The sequence below is a fragment of the Equus quagga genome, chromosome 1, assembly GCF_021613505.1.
Source record: "Equus quagga isolate Etosha38 chromosome 1, UCLA_HA_Equagga_1.0, whole genome shotgun sequence".
NCBI classification, from domain to species: domain Eukaryota; kingdom Metazoa; phylum Chordata; class Mammalia; order Perissodactyla; family Equidae; genus Equus; species Equus quagga.
Genome location: NC_060267.1, coordinates 103,297,799 through 103,314,044, shown reverse-complemented (window position 1 = coordinate 103,314,044; position 16,246 = coordinate 103,297,799). Strand labels below are relative to the sequence as shown.

Here is a 16,246-nt window from a genome sequence, read left to right as displayed (position 1 = left end):
AGTCAGGTAAGTTCACCAGCAGGAAAAAGGAAAAGCCAGGCCTGGCTGCGGCTTGAGCTCCCGTTCTGTCCATATAAGCCCACTCCTGATGGAGATGTTGTGGAAGAGGATTTGACAGCAGGCCCTGCCACACCTGATGCCCTAAGCTTGGTGCTTGTCCTATCCTCCAACCCCAGCTGTGGCCAGGGTTTCAGGGATCCCTCTAGACTCTTAGCTGCAGTGTTTGGGTATGTTGTCCTCACACCTTACCCCTTTATTATTGTGTGTGCCTTTCTCTCTCCCTGTGAGGGTCTCTACAGAGCCTTTTCATCCTTGTGCCCCTCCCCAGCACAGAGCTTTGTACTTAGTAAGTGCTACTTTGATGTCTGTTAAATAAAAATTTGATAGGAAGTTATAAAGTGGATGTTTGCTTGGGGTTGTGTGTGGCGTTTCCTGTTCTCTGGTCAAAATCCATCCCTCTCTAAAAACTGAAATTCGCTCACTAAAGTGGACACAACCAACCAGCCCCACAGCACACTGTATCCTGATTCTGTTCACATTCCACCCTACAACAAAGGAAGCTCCCCTACCAATGTATTTTTCAATCAATTTAATTTTCAAATTATGCCCTAAAATGGTAACTGGTAATTGAGACTTAGTAACTAAGGATTTTTTTTATTTGGTGAGTTCTTTCTAAGGTAAATGTTTCAGTATTGGAGCTGTACCATTATACTACCTGTATTTAAAAATGGTATATCGGGCTGGCCCGGTGGTGCAGAGATTAAGTGCACACATTCCACTTTGGCGGCCCAGGGTTCACCGGTTCAGATCCCGGGTGCGGACATGGCACCGCTTGGCATGCCATGCTGTGGTATGCATCCCATATATAAAGTGGAGGAAGATGGGCACGGATGTTAGCTCAGGGCCCGTCTTCCTTAACAAAGAGAGGAGGATTGGCAGCAGTTAGCTCAGGGCTAATCTTCCAAAAAAAAAAAGGCATAAAGCTTAAAAGCTCCTATCCCCCAGCTGCAGGATGAGAGATGGGTAAATGCTTGAGTTTTCACAAAGGGATCAAGGTAAAAATGCACGAGTCAGAAGCCAACACTCTGAAACAAGAGCTGCAGGCAGATATTCACATTACGTTATCGAATGGATGCTGGGGCCAAATCTCCAATTCCTACAAGGCAGCAGAGTCAGCAAGAACACATGGTGACAGAAGAATCTTAATTTTTCTTTGGTGGTTAGTTTTAGTAAAAATATTTTTATTAATTAACTGCCTAATTTGTTGTTAGTGCTGTCAATTCTGACTCCTAGCGACGCTGTGCACAGCAGAGCTGAACTCTGCTCAGTCTTTTTGTGCCATCTTCTCCCCTTCTGGCACTGTATCAGACAAAACACCCTGTAATAGCTTTTCTTACATGTTTGGCTGAAAACTTTGACTGCTTCTTCATATAACAACTGTGTAATATTTTCTATAGAAAGAGAACAAAAGTCTATTTTTTTCCTTGAGCAAGGTGGACAGAAGTTTGCTTTGTATTATTGCTAGTTTAGAAAAGTTTTTTTCACCTTCAAATCACATTTCATTATTGGAAAAGTCAGATACATTTTTAGGATTGTTGTCAAATAATAATTTATTTTAAAAAACCTCAAAACACGTTCTAGCACATTCAATAGCAAAGATCTACCAGTGGCACACATATTAAGAAAACATACATTGGGTTTAGGTTGGGCTGATTAAAATCTATGTGCCTGGAAAGGTAGTTGGTTATGCTTAACGGAGCTCTTAAGAATCAAAGTGCAAAGCAACGTATAAAAAATGAGTTTGAGGGAGCCAGCCCGGTGGCGCATGTTCCGCTTCAGCGGCCCAGGGTTTGTCAGTTCGGATCCCGGGTGTGGACTTGGCACCATTTGGCAAGCCATGATGTGGCAAGCGTCCCACATATAAAGCAGAGGAAGATGGGCACGGATGTTAGCTCAGGGCCAGTCTTCCTCAGCAAAAAGAGGAGGATTGGCAGCAGTTAGCTCAGGACTAATCTTCCTCAAAAGAAAAAAAAATGAGTTTGAAAACTTCAAAGAGTTTTAAGACAGATTTAATTTTTCATGATTTTCCCAAAGCCAGTCATGATATTTATTTAACTTATGGTCTTCAGGGTGCACCTGGAAGAAATAAAACACATTAGGAGACAGAGGCCTTACATAAGTTAGTCAGAAATATTAGTCAGAAATACACTGTTTCAATTGGCTTTTTAAAGGAATGGTGGAGGAACCATACCTTGTGATAATTATACTCGAAAATTAGAACTTTAACCAAACGGGATTCACAAATGTTTAAAATTATACCTTACACTAAAGTAATCCTTTACCCTTTGCAAAATACTTTCCAATTTAGTCCTGATCTTCCCCACGACCAGGGGTGTTGGCGCTGATGAGTCAAGTATTAATACACCATTTTCCAGAAGGAGGTTATAGACTCTGAGAGTTAAATGGATTGCTCAGGTCCCAATAAATGGTGGCGCACGGATGGGCCTGGCCAGACCTACTGGCTAAATGCTGTAGGGCGAGTCACAGACTAAGAAGGCAGTGTACCAAGCTGTGTAGCAGTGCCCACCAGCTGTCAGGATGCCATCTAGGTGCCTGTGGGCTGGGCATACTTAATAGAATGGGCAGATGAAGTAGGCTCCAGACAAAAATAGTCTGAGGCCACTAGGAGAAAGCCAACAAGCCTGTCTTCCAAGCCCCAGTTTGCCCTCTTTCCTTCAGTAGTGTACTTTGGAAGGCTAGTATGACTGTGACAGAAGGAAATCCATGTCAGACTTAGAGAGAGTGTATGAATAGGAATGACAAGAAGAGGGCCAGAAGTGACAAACCACTGGAGGTCATGGAGAGGCGACACTGAGGAGTCTTTATGGACTTGGGATTGCCTATGGATCCTCTTCCTGCTGCCAATAACCCCATGCCACCCACTGCCCCTCGAGTTTGGAAGAAAATTGGTTGTGACTAATAGCACGTGTGTCCAAGAAACAGTTTTAGCCAAAACAGTGGACTGACTTTGCCTCAGAGACAAAATGTGCTGGAGATGTAATGGCTGGGAGTGGGCCTTACCTGCTTCCATTCATTGATGCAAAAAATTCGGTAAGAGTCATTGCCATATTTGCCAATCCCATGAAGCTCAATTGGATACCTCCACTGCTTTGTCAGATATTCATCTGAGAATACAACACCCCACATATCAGGACAGCTTCTAGAAAAAATACTTCCCCTAAATGTGTGGTGATGGGGGACTGGATAGAGAGAACAGCAGAAAGGACAGGAAAGAATCTTTCCTTCCCTTGTGAAATTTTGGAATTTCTTTCCAAAACATTGGAAACAAACAACCTCCCATTGTGATTGCTCTTCTTTCTGAATTCCTGTAGCACCCTTGTCTAAACAGCTTGTCTTCAGCTAACTAACCACTATTATTTTGTGTTGTGCTAACTAGACAGAGGTAATGTCCTTGAGATCAACTGGGCTTTCTGCTTCATTGACTTCTTCCTCTAATTCTGCCCACATGGACTGACCCAGTGCTGGGCAAAGATTTATTGCCTGGGTCAGTGGGAGACTGCACTTTGGGGCAAGGAGACTGTTTTCAAATGCCTTTGGTGCTTGAGCTGAATGAGCTCTATTAATGTAGCATCAGAGGACATTAAAGTTTAAGGTGTGGCTCTCTTAAACAGGCACGGTTTATGTTTCTTCCTTTGGGTACATGGGAAAATACCTGAGAACCTGATAATGGTTTTTGCTCGAAGATCGTAGAGACCAAGAGGTTTAAGAAGTTCTGACACATCTCTCCAGTCTGCGGTTCTTGCCACCTCAGCTGAAGGATACTTCTCCAGAAACTCCCAAAGTACAGGAATTGCCATTTTGCCTGGGAAGTAAAAATAACTATGTGGTTACAAGTCTCCAGATGGGCTGATTTTAGGTTCAGGTACTTCCTTATCTATAAATCTAATATAGAGTTTTTTTTTTTTTTCTTTTTAAACCACTGATGAGAAGCATTACCTGAATTAGCAACCACTTTCAGAGTCAAAAACCAACTATTTGGTTAACAGTCCAAATTATGCTAAAACCTGGCCTTGTACGATATTAGTTTTTAAATAATCAGATTATCAGACAACTAGTTTAAAAGTATACAGAACACAAGGTGCCAATGACATTAAAGAAAGCATCCAATGACAAAGAAATGCTTTTATACATGACAGGGTGGAGGAATGTTAAGTAACTAATTTTCACCGATGACCAAAACCAATTTGGAAGTAGAAAATACATGAAAATCTGCTACTTAATGCTAAGAATGCTGTTGGATGTCATCTAATCTATCTTTCTCACAGGTGAAGTGTCTGAGGGCTGAAGGGGAAGGTCTTACCTGAGGTCACACAGACTCAAAGTCAAACTTGAACCCAGGTCTCCTAATCAATTCAGTGCTCCTTCTCACACTGTTTCTACTAAGATAAAGATGGAAAGAATCCACAAACCTGAGGTCCGATTGAGAAATATTGTTGCAATGAGGAGCTTCCATGGATCGTGAAAAAGTGTTTCTTGGACGAGATTAAAAGGTGACCGAGGGGGTGTCCACTTCTTAAAGGCTTTGCGTCGTGGGGGGCTAAGACCTAAACAAACACACAGCATCAGAGTTGAACACCTGAAACAGATTTAAAATCTGGTTTTCAGACTGGGAAAGGGATACCTTCTTTGTTATATTTTCTGGAAAAATACAGGCTTGTTTTCCTTTTTTCTCTTTGTGTCTGTGAGATGGTGTCTTCTGAAAAGGAAAAGTGAATGTGTTTACAGCATCTACGGTTTAGCCTACAGAAATATTCAGGAGCACAAATAAGAATAACAGCAGCACACTCTTATAAAGCATTCAGTATGTGCCAGGCACTATTCTAAGCACTTTACAAAGATTAACCAACTTAACTCTACTAATGACCTCTACGCTAGGTACTGTTTTATCTCCACTTTACAGATAAGGAAATTGACGTACAGAGAAGCTAAGTAACTTTCCCAAGGTCGTACAGCTAGTAAGGGTCAGTGCTGAAATTCTAATCTAAGCAGTCCGGCTCCTGAGTCCATGCCTTTAACCATTCTGTTACTCTAGTTCTCTATGATTTATGTTTATAGTAGTGAAAAATTAGAAACAATATGGACTATTTTAAATTATGACACATTTGGACTATGTGGTCATTAAAATATTTTTGAGACTATATCACGAATATCTTCTCATCTTATTAACTTTTAAGTGAAAAAAGCAACATTCTACATGATCTCAATTTAATAAAAAAAGAAAAAATCTTTAAAAGATTAGAATAAAATGAACCATTTAATTTTCTATATTTTCCAAATTTTCTGCAGTGAATATATTTACACTTACTAAAAAAAACAAAAGGAAACAGATAAAACAGAACTTGCAGAAAAATCTAAGATTTGGACCTTGGAACACCTGAGACCACTATCTCCTGGACAGCTCAGGTAATGTAATAAAGACTATTTGACCATTGTTACCAGGCTTCTCAAAGTTTCTAATATTATCACATTTAATACTCCCTATAAGCCATACCCTCTAAATTTGAATGTCTGTTAATAATACCTTGCATTTGTATAGTGTGAAGCCCTCTTTTTCACTTCTCATTTTACTTTACAATATTCTTGATGTGAAAAACAGCACTGGTGAGGGTTAATACCTCCATTTCACAGATGAAGACACCAAGACTTAGAAATTAAGCAACCATCCCAAAACAACAGTGGGACTGACTCTAGATTGGGACAAATATCCTGGTCTCCAGAGAACTAGCCTAGTGTTTTTTTGCCATTCTAGTTTGAACAGGCAAAGTCTAGTAGAAAGTAAAAGAGAACAAAGGAAACTGCTCTTACTAGCTACAAGATAATTTCTTCTGTGGGTTCCCATAAATAATTACTAGCTAGCACCCTTTGTTACTAGGAAACAGCAGCTCAGTTTACTTGGCAATTCCTAACTAAGCCAACAGGAAAGTCTTTACTATTCCACTGGACATCTATTAACCTAAAGGTGCTTCATCTTAGGTTGAGAACTAGACTTCTTTATATAGGAAAGATGAAAAGGATACTTCTGTTTTATTCACAAAAAGGATGTTTTTCATATTTTATTTGTCCATTATACTAGCAATGAATCTACATAAACCTCAAGTCTTTAAGAAGTTGAAAGTCTTTAAAGGATAGACTTGAAGAATTCTTACGCAGTTCCTAGTACCTAGAGAAATCCCAGGCACAGCAAGGACATAAAACCATGAGTAGGACTGAGAGCAGAAATCAAGTCTAACCTCCTGCAGCACCAATGTGTCCTGGCCATCTCCCCACAGGACTGTAAGTAAAATTATTTTTAAAGGAGTATTCTATTCTTCTTTAAAGGAGTTATTCATTATACCATAATGGCATAATAAATAACTAATACGGGGCTGCTCAAAAGATCTCCTTTTTCTCTCTTATTCATTGAGGTACTATAAAGGCAAAACTTCTAAGCTCTGAATTCTGTATTAAGAGTATATTATAAATAATAGATGAACTATGCGATTACAGTTTTGAATTATTTAGAGCTCTAAAACATTTTAGAGAAGCATTACAATAGAAGATAAAAATGACTATGATATATACAAAATTAAATTGGAAGTCACCCATCAGTAATAAGTAACAGGAGGGGTGCAAAAAGACACTGACTATTCTTAACCATTTATGTACAAAGGGAGTCTTCCTCAAACTTTTTCACAAGTGAAGCCTTTTCATTTTCTCTAAAGTTGTAAGATTACTGGCTGGAAAGAAAATGGGAAGAACGGAAAGCACTGTGGAGGAGAATTCCAGCTATTGCACCAGGGAAGGATGGTAGCAGCTGTTAATGGCACAATTCTCCTTTGCTGAGGCATCAAGGCAGTAGCCAGATGATTCCTTCTTTGCCATAGGAAAGGGCTTGAAGATCGGTTAGACAAGGTACTAATATCAACTGGTAGAATGTATCTGATATTGTATCTGATTGTAATGTATCTGATACCTTATTTCTTCATTCTATTCCAACATCCTAACTGGGTATAGGCATGAAATACAAAATCCGGGAGTATAAACTCGTCACATTTAATAGCACTTTAGTGCACCAAATACCTTGAAATATTTTCAAAGAAGTAGAGTCTTTCTTGGTTTGTAAGCAGTTGTTCATTTCAGAGCCACATTTTAAAATGTCCATATGCAAATGTTCCCTCCTTTCCCCAGCGTCTACTTTTGTTATTTCCTCAGATTCTAAAAAGGCATCCTCACACTTCTTGTTGGGTTCTGCTTCTTTGGCTGAACGTAATTTGTTTATGACACCAGAAGTTATTTGTTCAAAATGAAAATCTGATTCTGAACTCAATGATGTTTCTTCTACAAGTCTCTTTTCTTCACTGGTCACACTGAGGGTCTTGTTGCTTGCTGTGGCATCAGAAATGCAGAAAGTTCTATCAAGCTGACTTTCTTGCACAACAGGTTCACTTTCAGCATCTGCCTTATTATACCCAGATTCTCTTTTTCTATTACTTCGAACAGAAGCTGAAGGACTCTTCCGGCAGCCTGTTTTAGTTTTCTTAATTTGAATTCCTTTCAAAATAGTCACCTTTCCTTTGGACTTTCTAACCTTTCTGGAGTCAGCATCATTAACATCCTCCTCTTCTTTCAGAGGCAAAGGAATGGAAGTAAAGTTAGATAGTCCTCTGCTATCCTGTAATTCCAAACTACCACTTGGCAGAGGAAGCACATCTTTTTTCCACCTGCTTCGAGTCCTGAGGTTCCGGTTTGAACTGTTACTTTCGTTTTGCAGTTGGGATGGCAAAGCTGCCACGCTGCGGTCTTTATACCTTGACTTGATGCCCCTTTTAGAAAGTACGGTAAAATCAAAATCTTCTGGCTTAAGAGAAGTCTCTCCATTTTTGTGAAGATAATTAGCAAGTGAAATTTTGGATCTGAACTTCAGTCCCTGTGGGCTAGAAAATGACATTAAAGGAAACTTATTTCTAGTAAATAAAAGTGATTTTTAAAAAGAATAGAACATTTCAGATTTTTTATTAATAATTTCCAAATGCTGCAATGGGCATTTGTCATTTAAAATAAAAAATAGTGATAAAATAGTACTTTTAAATAGTTTCCTATATGATAGTACAAAATAATTTTACAAATATAACTTAAGTGCAACCTTAACATTAACCATTCACAGTAGGAGAAAATATCTGTACTTGTTCTCAAATCACTTGATATAATTAACCAGTGACATTGAAGGAACAGGATCCATAATGGTTCTATGGTAAAAAACTTTAAAAGCCAAGATTCCTGCTATGCTTTCCCATTACCTGTCTGGACAAAATTATTTGGCTGTACTATCTTCATCACCTTGCATACTCACCTGATAAAATATACATTATATCTTCCTGCTGTTTTCCCAGATAACCTTTGCTTCACAACTCTTTCCCATCCGCATGGGACAGGCTTATGGCATTCCGTCACTGCAGTACCACCAAACTGAGCAGAAGCAATGGGTTCCTGTAGCAGGGGATTACACTCACTGCTGCTTTTTATCACCATTTGTTTCTCATCTTTTCCCACTGTCTCTGATCCCGGAGCAACATCTTCCTTGCTGAAAAAACAAAGTACAAGTGATTAGCTCATTTAAAATTTATTTTCCTCTGCTTATTCAATTTCAATCCACGTAGAGCAGGAATCACATGGACTATCTGGACTACGGGAGAGATTAAAATCAGTATGGACCAGTCTTGCTATGGGAATATCTTTTTGTCCTCCAACATGGGTTAAAAAGGGTTGGAAATCTCTGCACAATGAAAAGCTCAAGTTATTTGTTAGAAAATTTTTTGTTAATCATTGAATAATGCTGTTATAAAGATTTCTGGTGACACTTGGCACAAGTTTAAAAATATAAACCAACAGCTGAGCTCTTAACCTGGGATCAACAGAACTGCTTAAAGGAGTCAGTGAGACACCCTCCTCCCCCCTAATTAAATGAGGTAAAAATTTTATGTATATGTGCATTTTACTGGGAGTGGAGTGTCTATTACTTTAATCAAATGCTGTAACCCTCTAAAATGTAAATAATTTCTGATATGGAATTTTCAAATCTCTTTCATTCTTGATCCTCATGATAAACTTCTGAGGTAGGCAGGATAAGGATTACTCTCATTTCATTGACAAAATTAAGTGACAGGAAAATTAAGTTACTTGCAGAACTGATACCAGAACTCAGGTCTACTAAATCTTGATCGAACACTTCTCCCCTTATACTATTACTGAAAAATCTCAGTAGAGTGTATCCTAACCACTAAATCACACATTTTAAAAGTTGGATGGGTCTACAGAGATGTCTAATCCAACTTTTTCTCTACAAATAGGAAAATCAAGCAAGAGCTACTGACTAGAATTAGAATCAAGGTCGTCTGATGTAATTTGGAGTTAAATAATTTTGGGGAGCTGGGTGGATCTTAAGAAATTATATAGTTCACAATTTTAGACATAAGGAGACCAAAACCTGGTGAAAAGAACACAAACTTTAAGATCAACAGACTGGGTTCAAATCCAGCTCTGCCATTTACTAGCTATGTGTCCAAGTGCAAATCATCTAATCTCTCAAAGTCTCCTTTCTCCATCTGTAAAAAGGAGGTGATACCTCTTAAGACAGTTTTCTAGGGATTAAATTTTGGGGGGAAAAAAGCATTTAAATCATCTTAGCCCCATATCGCACAAAAACAAGTACTCGACGAATGACCAGCGCTTCCTGTTACTTCTCAGAGCATCCCTTTCTGGGGCGCCCCTGGCAGCTTAACATGACATCTCCTCCAAGGTCTTCCTAGGATCCTCCAAGCCACGCAGACGGCTTCTTGCACCGCAAAGCCTCCCTCGTCACTTTGGCTAAGGAGGTCGGGAGCACCCCAGGGCTGACCCCACCGGAGGAGAACCTGAGCTCCGGCCTCATCTCCTATAACTAACCCCGTGGGCCTCGACGGCTCTGTCGACCCTAGGTTACAAAGGCTACCCACCTTCTCCTCCCCGCTCCCATTTTACAGGTGATGAAACTGAGGCTCGAAAGGGGACAGTAGCTTACCGGAGGTCACAAGGCCGGGCTGGGAGTAGGCGCTCACTGGAGCTGACCGAGGGGGCAGCTCCGCAGTCCCCCAGGCTCGGAGTCTCCATCCCAGTTGTGCCCCTCAAGCGGGCTCCGGCCTCTGCAACGGACTGAGAAGATGCAACACCCTGGGTGTGGAACAGAGTAAGGATGTGAAAACTTCTCCAGCTTAGAGCGCTAGGCTGAAACAAAAAGCTGAAGGCAGTCCAAGTCTGTCAGCCTCCTCAGCGGCATTTACGTCACCCTCTTGGCCACAGCCGCCATTTCCACGGCTCAGCCAATCAAATCCTTTGTTGAGGAGGACGCACCGCCCCCCGACCGTTCCGACCAATCCGGCGCGCCCTAATTGCGCAGACGCTTTCTAGCCTCCCGTTCCCTCTCCTTTTGCTCCCGTCGCAGCTCTCCCTTTTAGACATGCGCACTGGGAACTCTCTGCCGCGCGCCTAGCTCATTGCGCATGTGCGTTGCCAGGGGTAGCGCAGGTAGCCAAAGTGGCTCGCGGGGAAGCGGCTGTAGCTGAGGCGGGTAGGAGGGGTCCGAGGCGTGAGGGAAGTCGCGATGCGGGCCGTGTTGACGTGGAGAGATAAAGCCGAGCAGTGGTGAGGAGCAGGGCAGTCCGGGAGGAGTGGGAGGCCGGGTCCCGGCGGTGATGGCGGGAGCCATTGCGAGAACCCCCGTGGTTGCCACGGGCAACGGGCTTGCGGCCTGGGCTGAGGGCGCTAAACCCCGGGTCTGGGCGACTGCAACGTCCCTTTGCGGATGGAGAAACTGAGGTCTGGAGAGGGAGAAGAGAGATGTGCCACGCGTGAGGTACAGGCCTGGCGAGGCGGTTTTACACGTAATCACAATCTGGTCTTGTCGCTCCCTTTCTGCGAATCCGTCCTGGGCTCATTTTACACCCACGACAGTGTTTCGCACACTTCACAGTTTTTGCCACGTCCACGTACGTATTACCCATACTCTTGTTTACTTGACGTTTTTGTCTAAATTGTCTCTCTTATTTTCGCTTAAATATGATTTTACGTTTTATGATTTTACGAGAAAACTTGATTGCTCCATATTTCAAAATCAGTATCACTATAATAAGGTAACTGTAAAACTTAAAGCAAGGAGAAACAGTGTTAATAAGTTGTGGCTGGATACTGTTGAGCCTGAGGTCTGCCTTCTCGAGAACTGGAGGTTTAGCAAGGGCGGTCAGAGAGGTGCAGGGACAAAGAGTGTGCAACCGAGACCTAGGCTTGATTAGAAGGTTTATGATTCAGTGTTATCTAATGTCCTCTTCCATTTTTATCACCTAAACCCGCCATACAGTGCCACATTTTGGGAAATACTGACTTATTGGATAGTTCTCCTCAGCCTGACTTTCATGGTGGTCCTGGATGATCTTGTCAACTTCATTGTCAAGCCTCTGTTTGGGCCACTGGAACAGGCTATTTGCCATTCCCTCTGTCTTTTCTTAGCCCTTTCTGTGTGAGGAAAGCATGCCTTCTTTCCTGTCTCCTCGCATGGAAATCCCAAACATCCTTTAAAGCTCCCTTTGGAGATGGTTGCTCTCTCTTTTGAACTCTGCATTAGTAATAATTAATGCTTACTACATGCAAGACACTAGCTGAGAACTTCATATCTTTTATCTCATTGTCACCTGACAACAGCCCTCTTAGGTATGTACTGTAATTACCTCTATTTTACATATGAGGAACTCAAAGCACAGAGAGGGTAAATAATTTGCCAAGGTCACACAGTGAGTAAGGGGTGAAGCCAACTTTCTTCCTCACTCCAAAGCCAGTGCTCTTAGCCACTACATTAATTTTTCCCCATGTTACAGAGGCTGCAAACTCCAATGCCTGCAGGAGTCAGACAGGCAAGACAAATGGGAGATGTTTACTTGCATCTTAAACACAAGGAGCTGTCTCTTTTCCCTAGGAGTATTTTTCTATTCTACACTCCACTTTTCTTGAAACACATAGCCCTACCAGTATATCTTTCACTTCTACTTTTAACAGAGATTTGAGTAAAAACATTTCTTTTTACTTTTCTCTTAAGTCTGTTACAAAAGTACCCACAGCACAAGCTGCTGCTAACTAGCAACTGAATGTTTGGCTTCGACGTCAGAGAGTAATAGGGAGTGGCAAAGATCGTGGCATACTGGAGAGCTCATGCTCTGCCTAAACAGGGCAGCTGCCGCTCAGCTCCTGCCAGGTACCACCCTGCAGGATTTGGCCTCGTGTGCTCAGATCTTCCTATTCACCACAAGCTAGAAATCTGGGTTTTTGTGTGAAGTATCCTAATTTTTAAATGTTGGCACCTAATCTAAAAAAAACAATATAAAACACCATGTGGCCCAAACAGAACATTTGCTGGCCAAATACAGCCTGATGTGCTCCCAGTTTTCAACCCCTGGCATAGAATTTTGTTCATTCCTCTTTGTGGTACTTAGAATCTGTCTATTGTAAAAGTTATTTGTGAATCTGTTTATCCCAGAAGTCTATAAACCCCTTATTCATTTCCAAATTGTTCCAGAGCCTAGTGAAGTCAAGGGTGCTTGTGACTATGTGATGGATAGATGTATTCATGAATGAGTGAATAAGTGAGCAAATGAATGATCAACGAAGATTTGTTATTTGTTTTTTGGCCCATTTGGCCCAGTAGGTTTGAAACAACCTGTTAGAATAGGGGCTAGAGAGGTTCTATAGACCAGCAATCCTGATGGCAGTTACATAGGCCAGCTGATAGCCCAGAATGAGACAAAACGAAACAAACAACTCTAAGAAACAGGTGGTAGAACTCAAAAGTCCCGGATGTCAAAGATTAGTCGCCCAGAACTGAACCTGCCCTCCTGTCTGCTCTTTTAGCTCCGCTCTGACCTTCTCACAGCAGCAGGGATTTGCTTTCCCGAGTGCTGCTGCTGTGAGCCATTCCTTCACTTCCCGTAAACCTAGAGTGACTCCCAATTAACTTCGCTGGCAAATTATGCCCTTAACTAGGCGGTCCTACTCCACCCCTCCCCCCTTCCCGCTAACATTTAAATTTATGCTTTTCAGTTCAGCTGAAAACTCTGTTTTCTTATCCAAGGCCATTCCCAAATGCTCTTATTCTTCTCTGAATTCCCTCATTTTCTCCCTTAAAAGCACTGTTCCAGGTTCTTCTCAGCCATGATGCCTTGTTTGGCCAGCCTGCCTTATTCCAATCATGCTAGCCTCTGCTATAACCCTCCGTCCACACCAGCTAGTATTTACTGAGTACTTGCTGTAGGCCAGACAATGTTTACATGTGTTACCTTATTTAATCTCCACAACAACCTGTGAGGTTGGAATTGTTACCCCATTTGCAGCTGAAGAAACCGAGACTTAATGAGGTGACATAATTTGCCTTAGATTCCAAAGCAGGTAAGTGGAGGTGGGTCAGATTGTGCAGGATTTAGAGAGGCATCTTGAGACTTCAGTGTACCGTGGGGTGGGCACAGGACTGGCAGAGGACAATTTTCAGAACTCACCCTCTGTCTCTCTGCCATGGAATCTGAGGATGTATCTTTTCCTAAAAGGGGGCAGGCGAGGAGAGAGCCATCCTACAGTACTAATAGCCTCCTTGCTATGGATGGTGATGGGTGAGCTCCCCAGCCGGAAGTGTTCAAGCAGAGGCTGGATGGCCATCTATAGGGAATTCCTGCCCTGGCAGGGGAGTTGGACTTCATGACAAGGTCTAGAGTCTCTTCTAATTCTGAGTTTCTGTGATCTCATGATATAGTTACAGTCCGAGGGGTCCAAGATAAAACCTTGTCAGTTTGTTGATTATATTCACTATGTGTCTAGGACAAATGCCATGCACCGTGGGCCCACAAATGTGTAAAACAGGGTCGTTGCCCTCAAATTGCACATGACTGTAATTAAGGGCACAAGATAGTATCAGTGTAAAGTATAGAAGCAGTGTAAAATATAGAAGTGTAAAATATAGAAGATTATATAATTCAGAGCTAAATTGAATTGTACAGATTCTAAGTACGGTAAGAATTTTTGTTGTTGTTAGTGCCATTGAGTCAATTATGACTCTTAGTGACCCTGTGTACAGTAGAGTGAAACCTTGCCTAGTCTTTTTGCGCCATCCTCTCACCTTTCAGCACTATATCAGACAATGTTCTGCTGCTATTCATGAGGTTTTTGTGCCTAGTTTTTTCAAAGTGGGTGGCAAGGTCTTTCCTCCTAGTCTGTCTTAGTCTGAAAACTCTGCTGAAGCCTGTCCGCCATGGGTGATCCTGCTAGTATTTGAAATACCGGTGGCACAGCTTTCAGCATCACAGCAACATGGAGCCACCACAGTATGACAACCAACAGACAGGTGGTGTGGTTCCCTAACTGGGAAACGAACCCAGGCTGCAGCAGGGACAGTGCCGGATCTTAACCACTAGACCACTAGGGCTAGCTGACTGCCTAATACACCCTGTAATGTCTTTTCTTACATGTTTGGCTGAAAACTTTGACTGCTTCTTTATATAACGACTGTATAATATCATTTTCTATAGAAAGAGGACAGAAAGTCTATTTTCTCCTTGAGCAAGTGGATAGAAGTTTGCTTTGTATTATTGCTAGTTTAGAAAAGTTTTTTTCACCTTCAAATCACATTTCATTATTGGAAAAGTCAGATACATTTTTAGGATTGTTGTCAAATAATAATTTATTTTAAAAAAAACTCAAAACATGTTCTAGCACATTCAGTAGCAAAGATCTACCAGTGGCACACATATTAAGAAAACATTGATTGGGTTTCCAGTTGGGCTGATTAAAATCTATGTGCCTGGAAAGGTAGTTGGTTATGCTTAATTGAGCTCTTAAGAATCAAAGTGCAAAGCAGCATATAAAAAATGAGTTTGAAAACTTCAAAGAGTTTTAAGACAGATTTAATTTTTCATGATTTTCCCAAAGCCAGTCATGATATTTATTTAACTTATGGTCTTCAGGGTGCACCTGGAAGAAATAAAACACATTAGGAGACAGAGGCCTTACATAAGTTAGTCAGAAATACATTGTTTCAATTGGCTTTTTAAAGGAATGGTGGAGGAACCATACCTTGTGATAATTATACTGGAAAATCAGAACTTTAACCAAATGGGATTCACAAATGTTTAAAATTATACCTTACACTAAAGTAATCCTTTACCCTTTGCAAAATACTTTCCAATTTAGTCCTGATCTTCCCCACGACCAGGGGTGTTGGCGCTGATGAGTCAAGTATTAATACACCATTTTCCAGAAGGAGGTTATAGACTCTGAGAGTTAAATGGATTGCTCAGGTCCCAATAAATGGTGGCGCACGGATGGGCCTGGCCAGACCTACTGGCTAAATGCTGTAGGGCGAGTCACAGACTAAGAAGGCAGTGTACCAAGCTGTGTAGCAGTGCCCACCAGCTGTCAGGATGCCATCTAGGTGCCTGTGGGCTGGGCATACTTAATAGAATGGGCAGATGAAGTAGGCCCCAGACAAAAATAGTCTGAGGCCACTAGGAGAAAGCCAACAAGCCTGTCTTCCAAGCCCCAGTTTGCCCTCTTTCCTTCAGTAGTGTACTTTGGAAGGCTAGTATGACTGTGACAGAAGGAAATCCATGTCAGACTTAGAGAGAGTGTATGAATAGGAATGACAAGAAGAGGGCCAGAAGTGACAAACCACTGGAGGTCATGGAGAGGCGACACTGAGGAGTCTTTATGGACTTGGGATTGCCTATGGATCCTCTTCCTGCTGCCAATAACCCCATGCCACCCACTGCCCCTCGAGTTTGGAAGAAAATTGGTTGTGACTAATAGCATGTGTCCAAGAAACAGTTTTAGCCAAAACAGTGGACTGACTGCCTCAGAGACAAAATGTGCTGGAGATGTAATGGCTGGGAGTGGGCCTTACCTGCTTCCACTCCCTAATACTTCATCATAGCAACCTGCAGGTGTCAGATGCATTGCACCAGGCAGGGTTGTAGCACCCTGGGAGGTGGAAGGGCAGCTCTCTATCCTTGTTTAGTAGGTGAAGACGCAAGCTCAGACAGGAGGTCAGCTCCTCTGGGCCTAGCTCCCCTCTGCTTTCCACTCGAATGCCTGCTTCTCCTCAGAGTGTGAAACGTGCAAAGTA

General features: G+C 41.9%; 2 protein-coding genes across 8 annotated transcripts in view; one reads left to right on the top strand and one right to left on the bottom strand.

The window, feature by feature from the left end:
• Nucleotides 1-2,058: 2,058 nt before the first annotated feature.
• MBD4 (methyl-CpG binding domain 4, DNA glycosylase) lies at nucleotides 2,059-10,417 on the bottom strand. Its single transcript, XM_046647439.1, has 8 exons — nucleotides 10,118-10,417; nucleotides 8,411-8,641; nucleotides 7,141-7,994; nucleotides 4,703-4,777; nucleotides 4,491-4,625; nucleotides 3,734-3,883; nucleotides 3,082-3,185; nucleotides 2,059-2,136 (listed from the first exon to the last, which is right to left on the bottom strand). The coding sequence occupies exons 1-8, from the start codon at nucleotides 10,204-10,206 to the stop codon at nucleotides 2,059-2,061; spliced, it is 1,716 nt and encodes a 571-aa protein (XP_046503395.1). The 5' UTR covers nucleotides 10,207-10,417.
• A 179-nt stretch (nucleotides 10,418-10,596) lies between these two features.
• IFT122 (intraflagellar transport 122) overlaps nucleotides 10,597-16,246 on the top strand; it is an 88,024-nt gene continuing 82,374 nt past the window's right edge. For 6 of the 7 annotated variants that reach the window (XM_046668346.1, XM_046668333.1, XM_046668325.1 and 3 more), the window contains exon 1: nucleotides 10,597-10,737. In XM_046668346.1, coding sequence (XP_046524302.1) covers nucleotides 10,697-10,737 — 41 coding nt within the window. In that variant the 5' untranslated portion in view covers nucleotides 10,597-10,696. Of the gene's footprint in view, nucleotides 10,738-10,778; nucleotides 10,949-16,246 lie in introns of those variants that run through there. The other variant, XM_046668364.1, reaches the window with a different exon arrangement.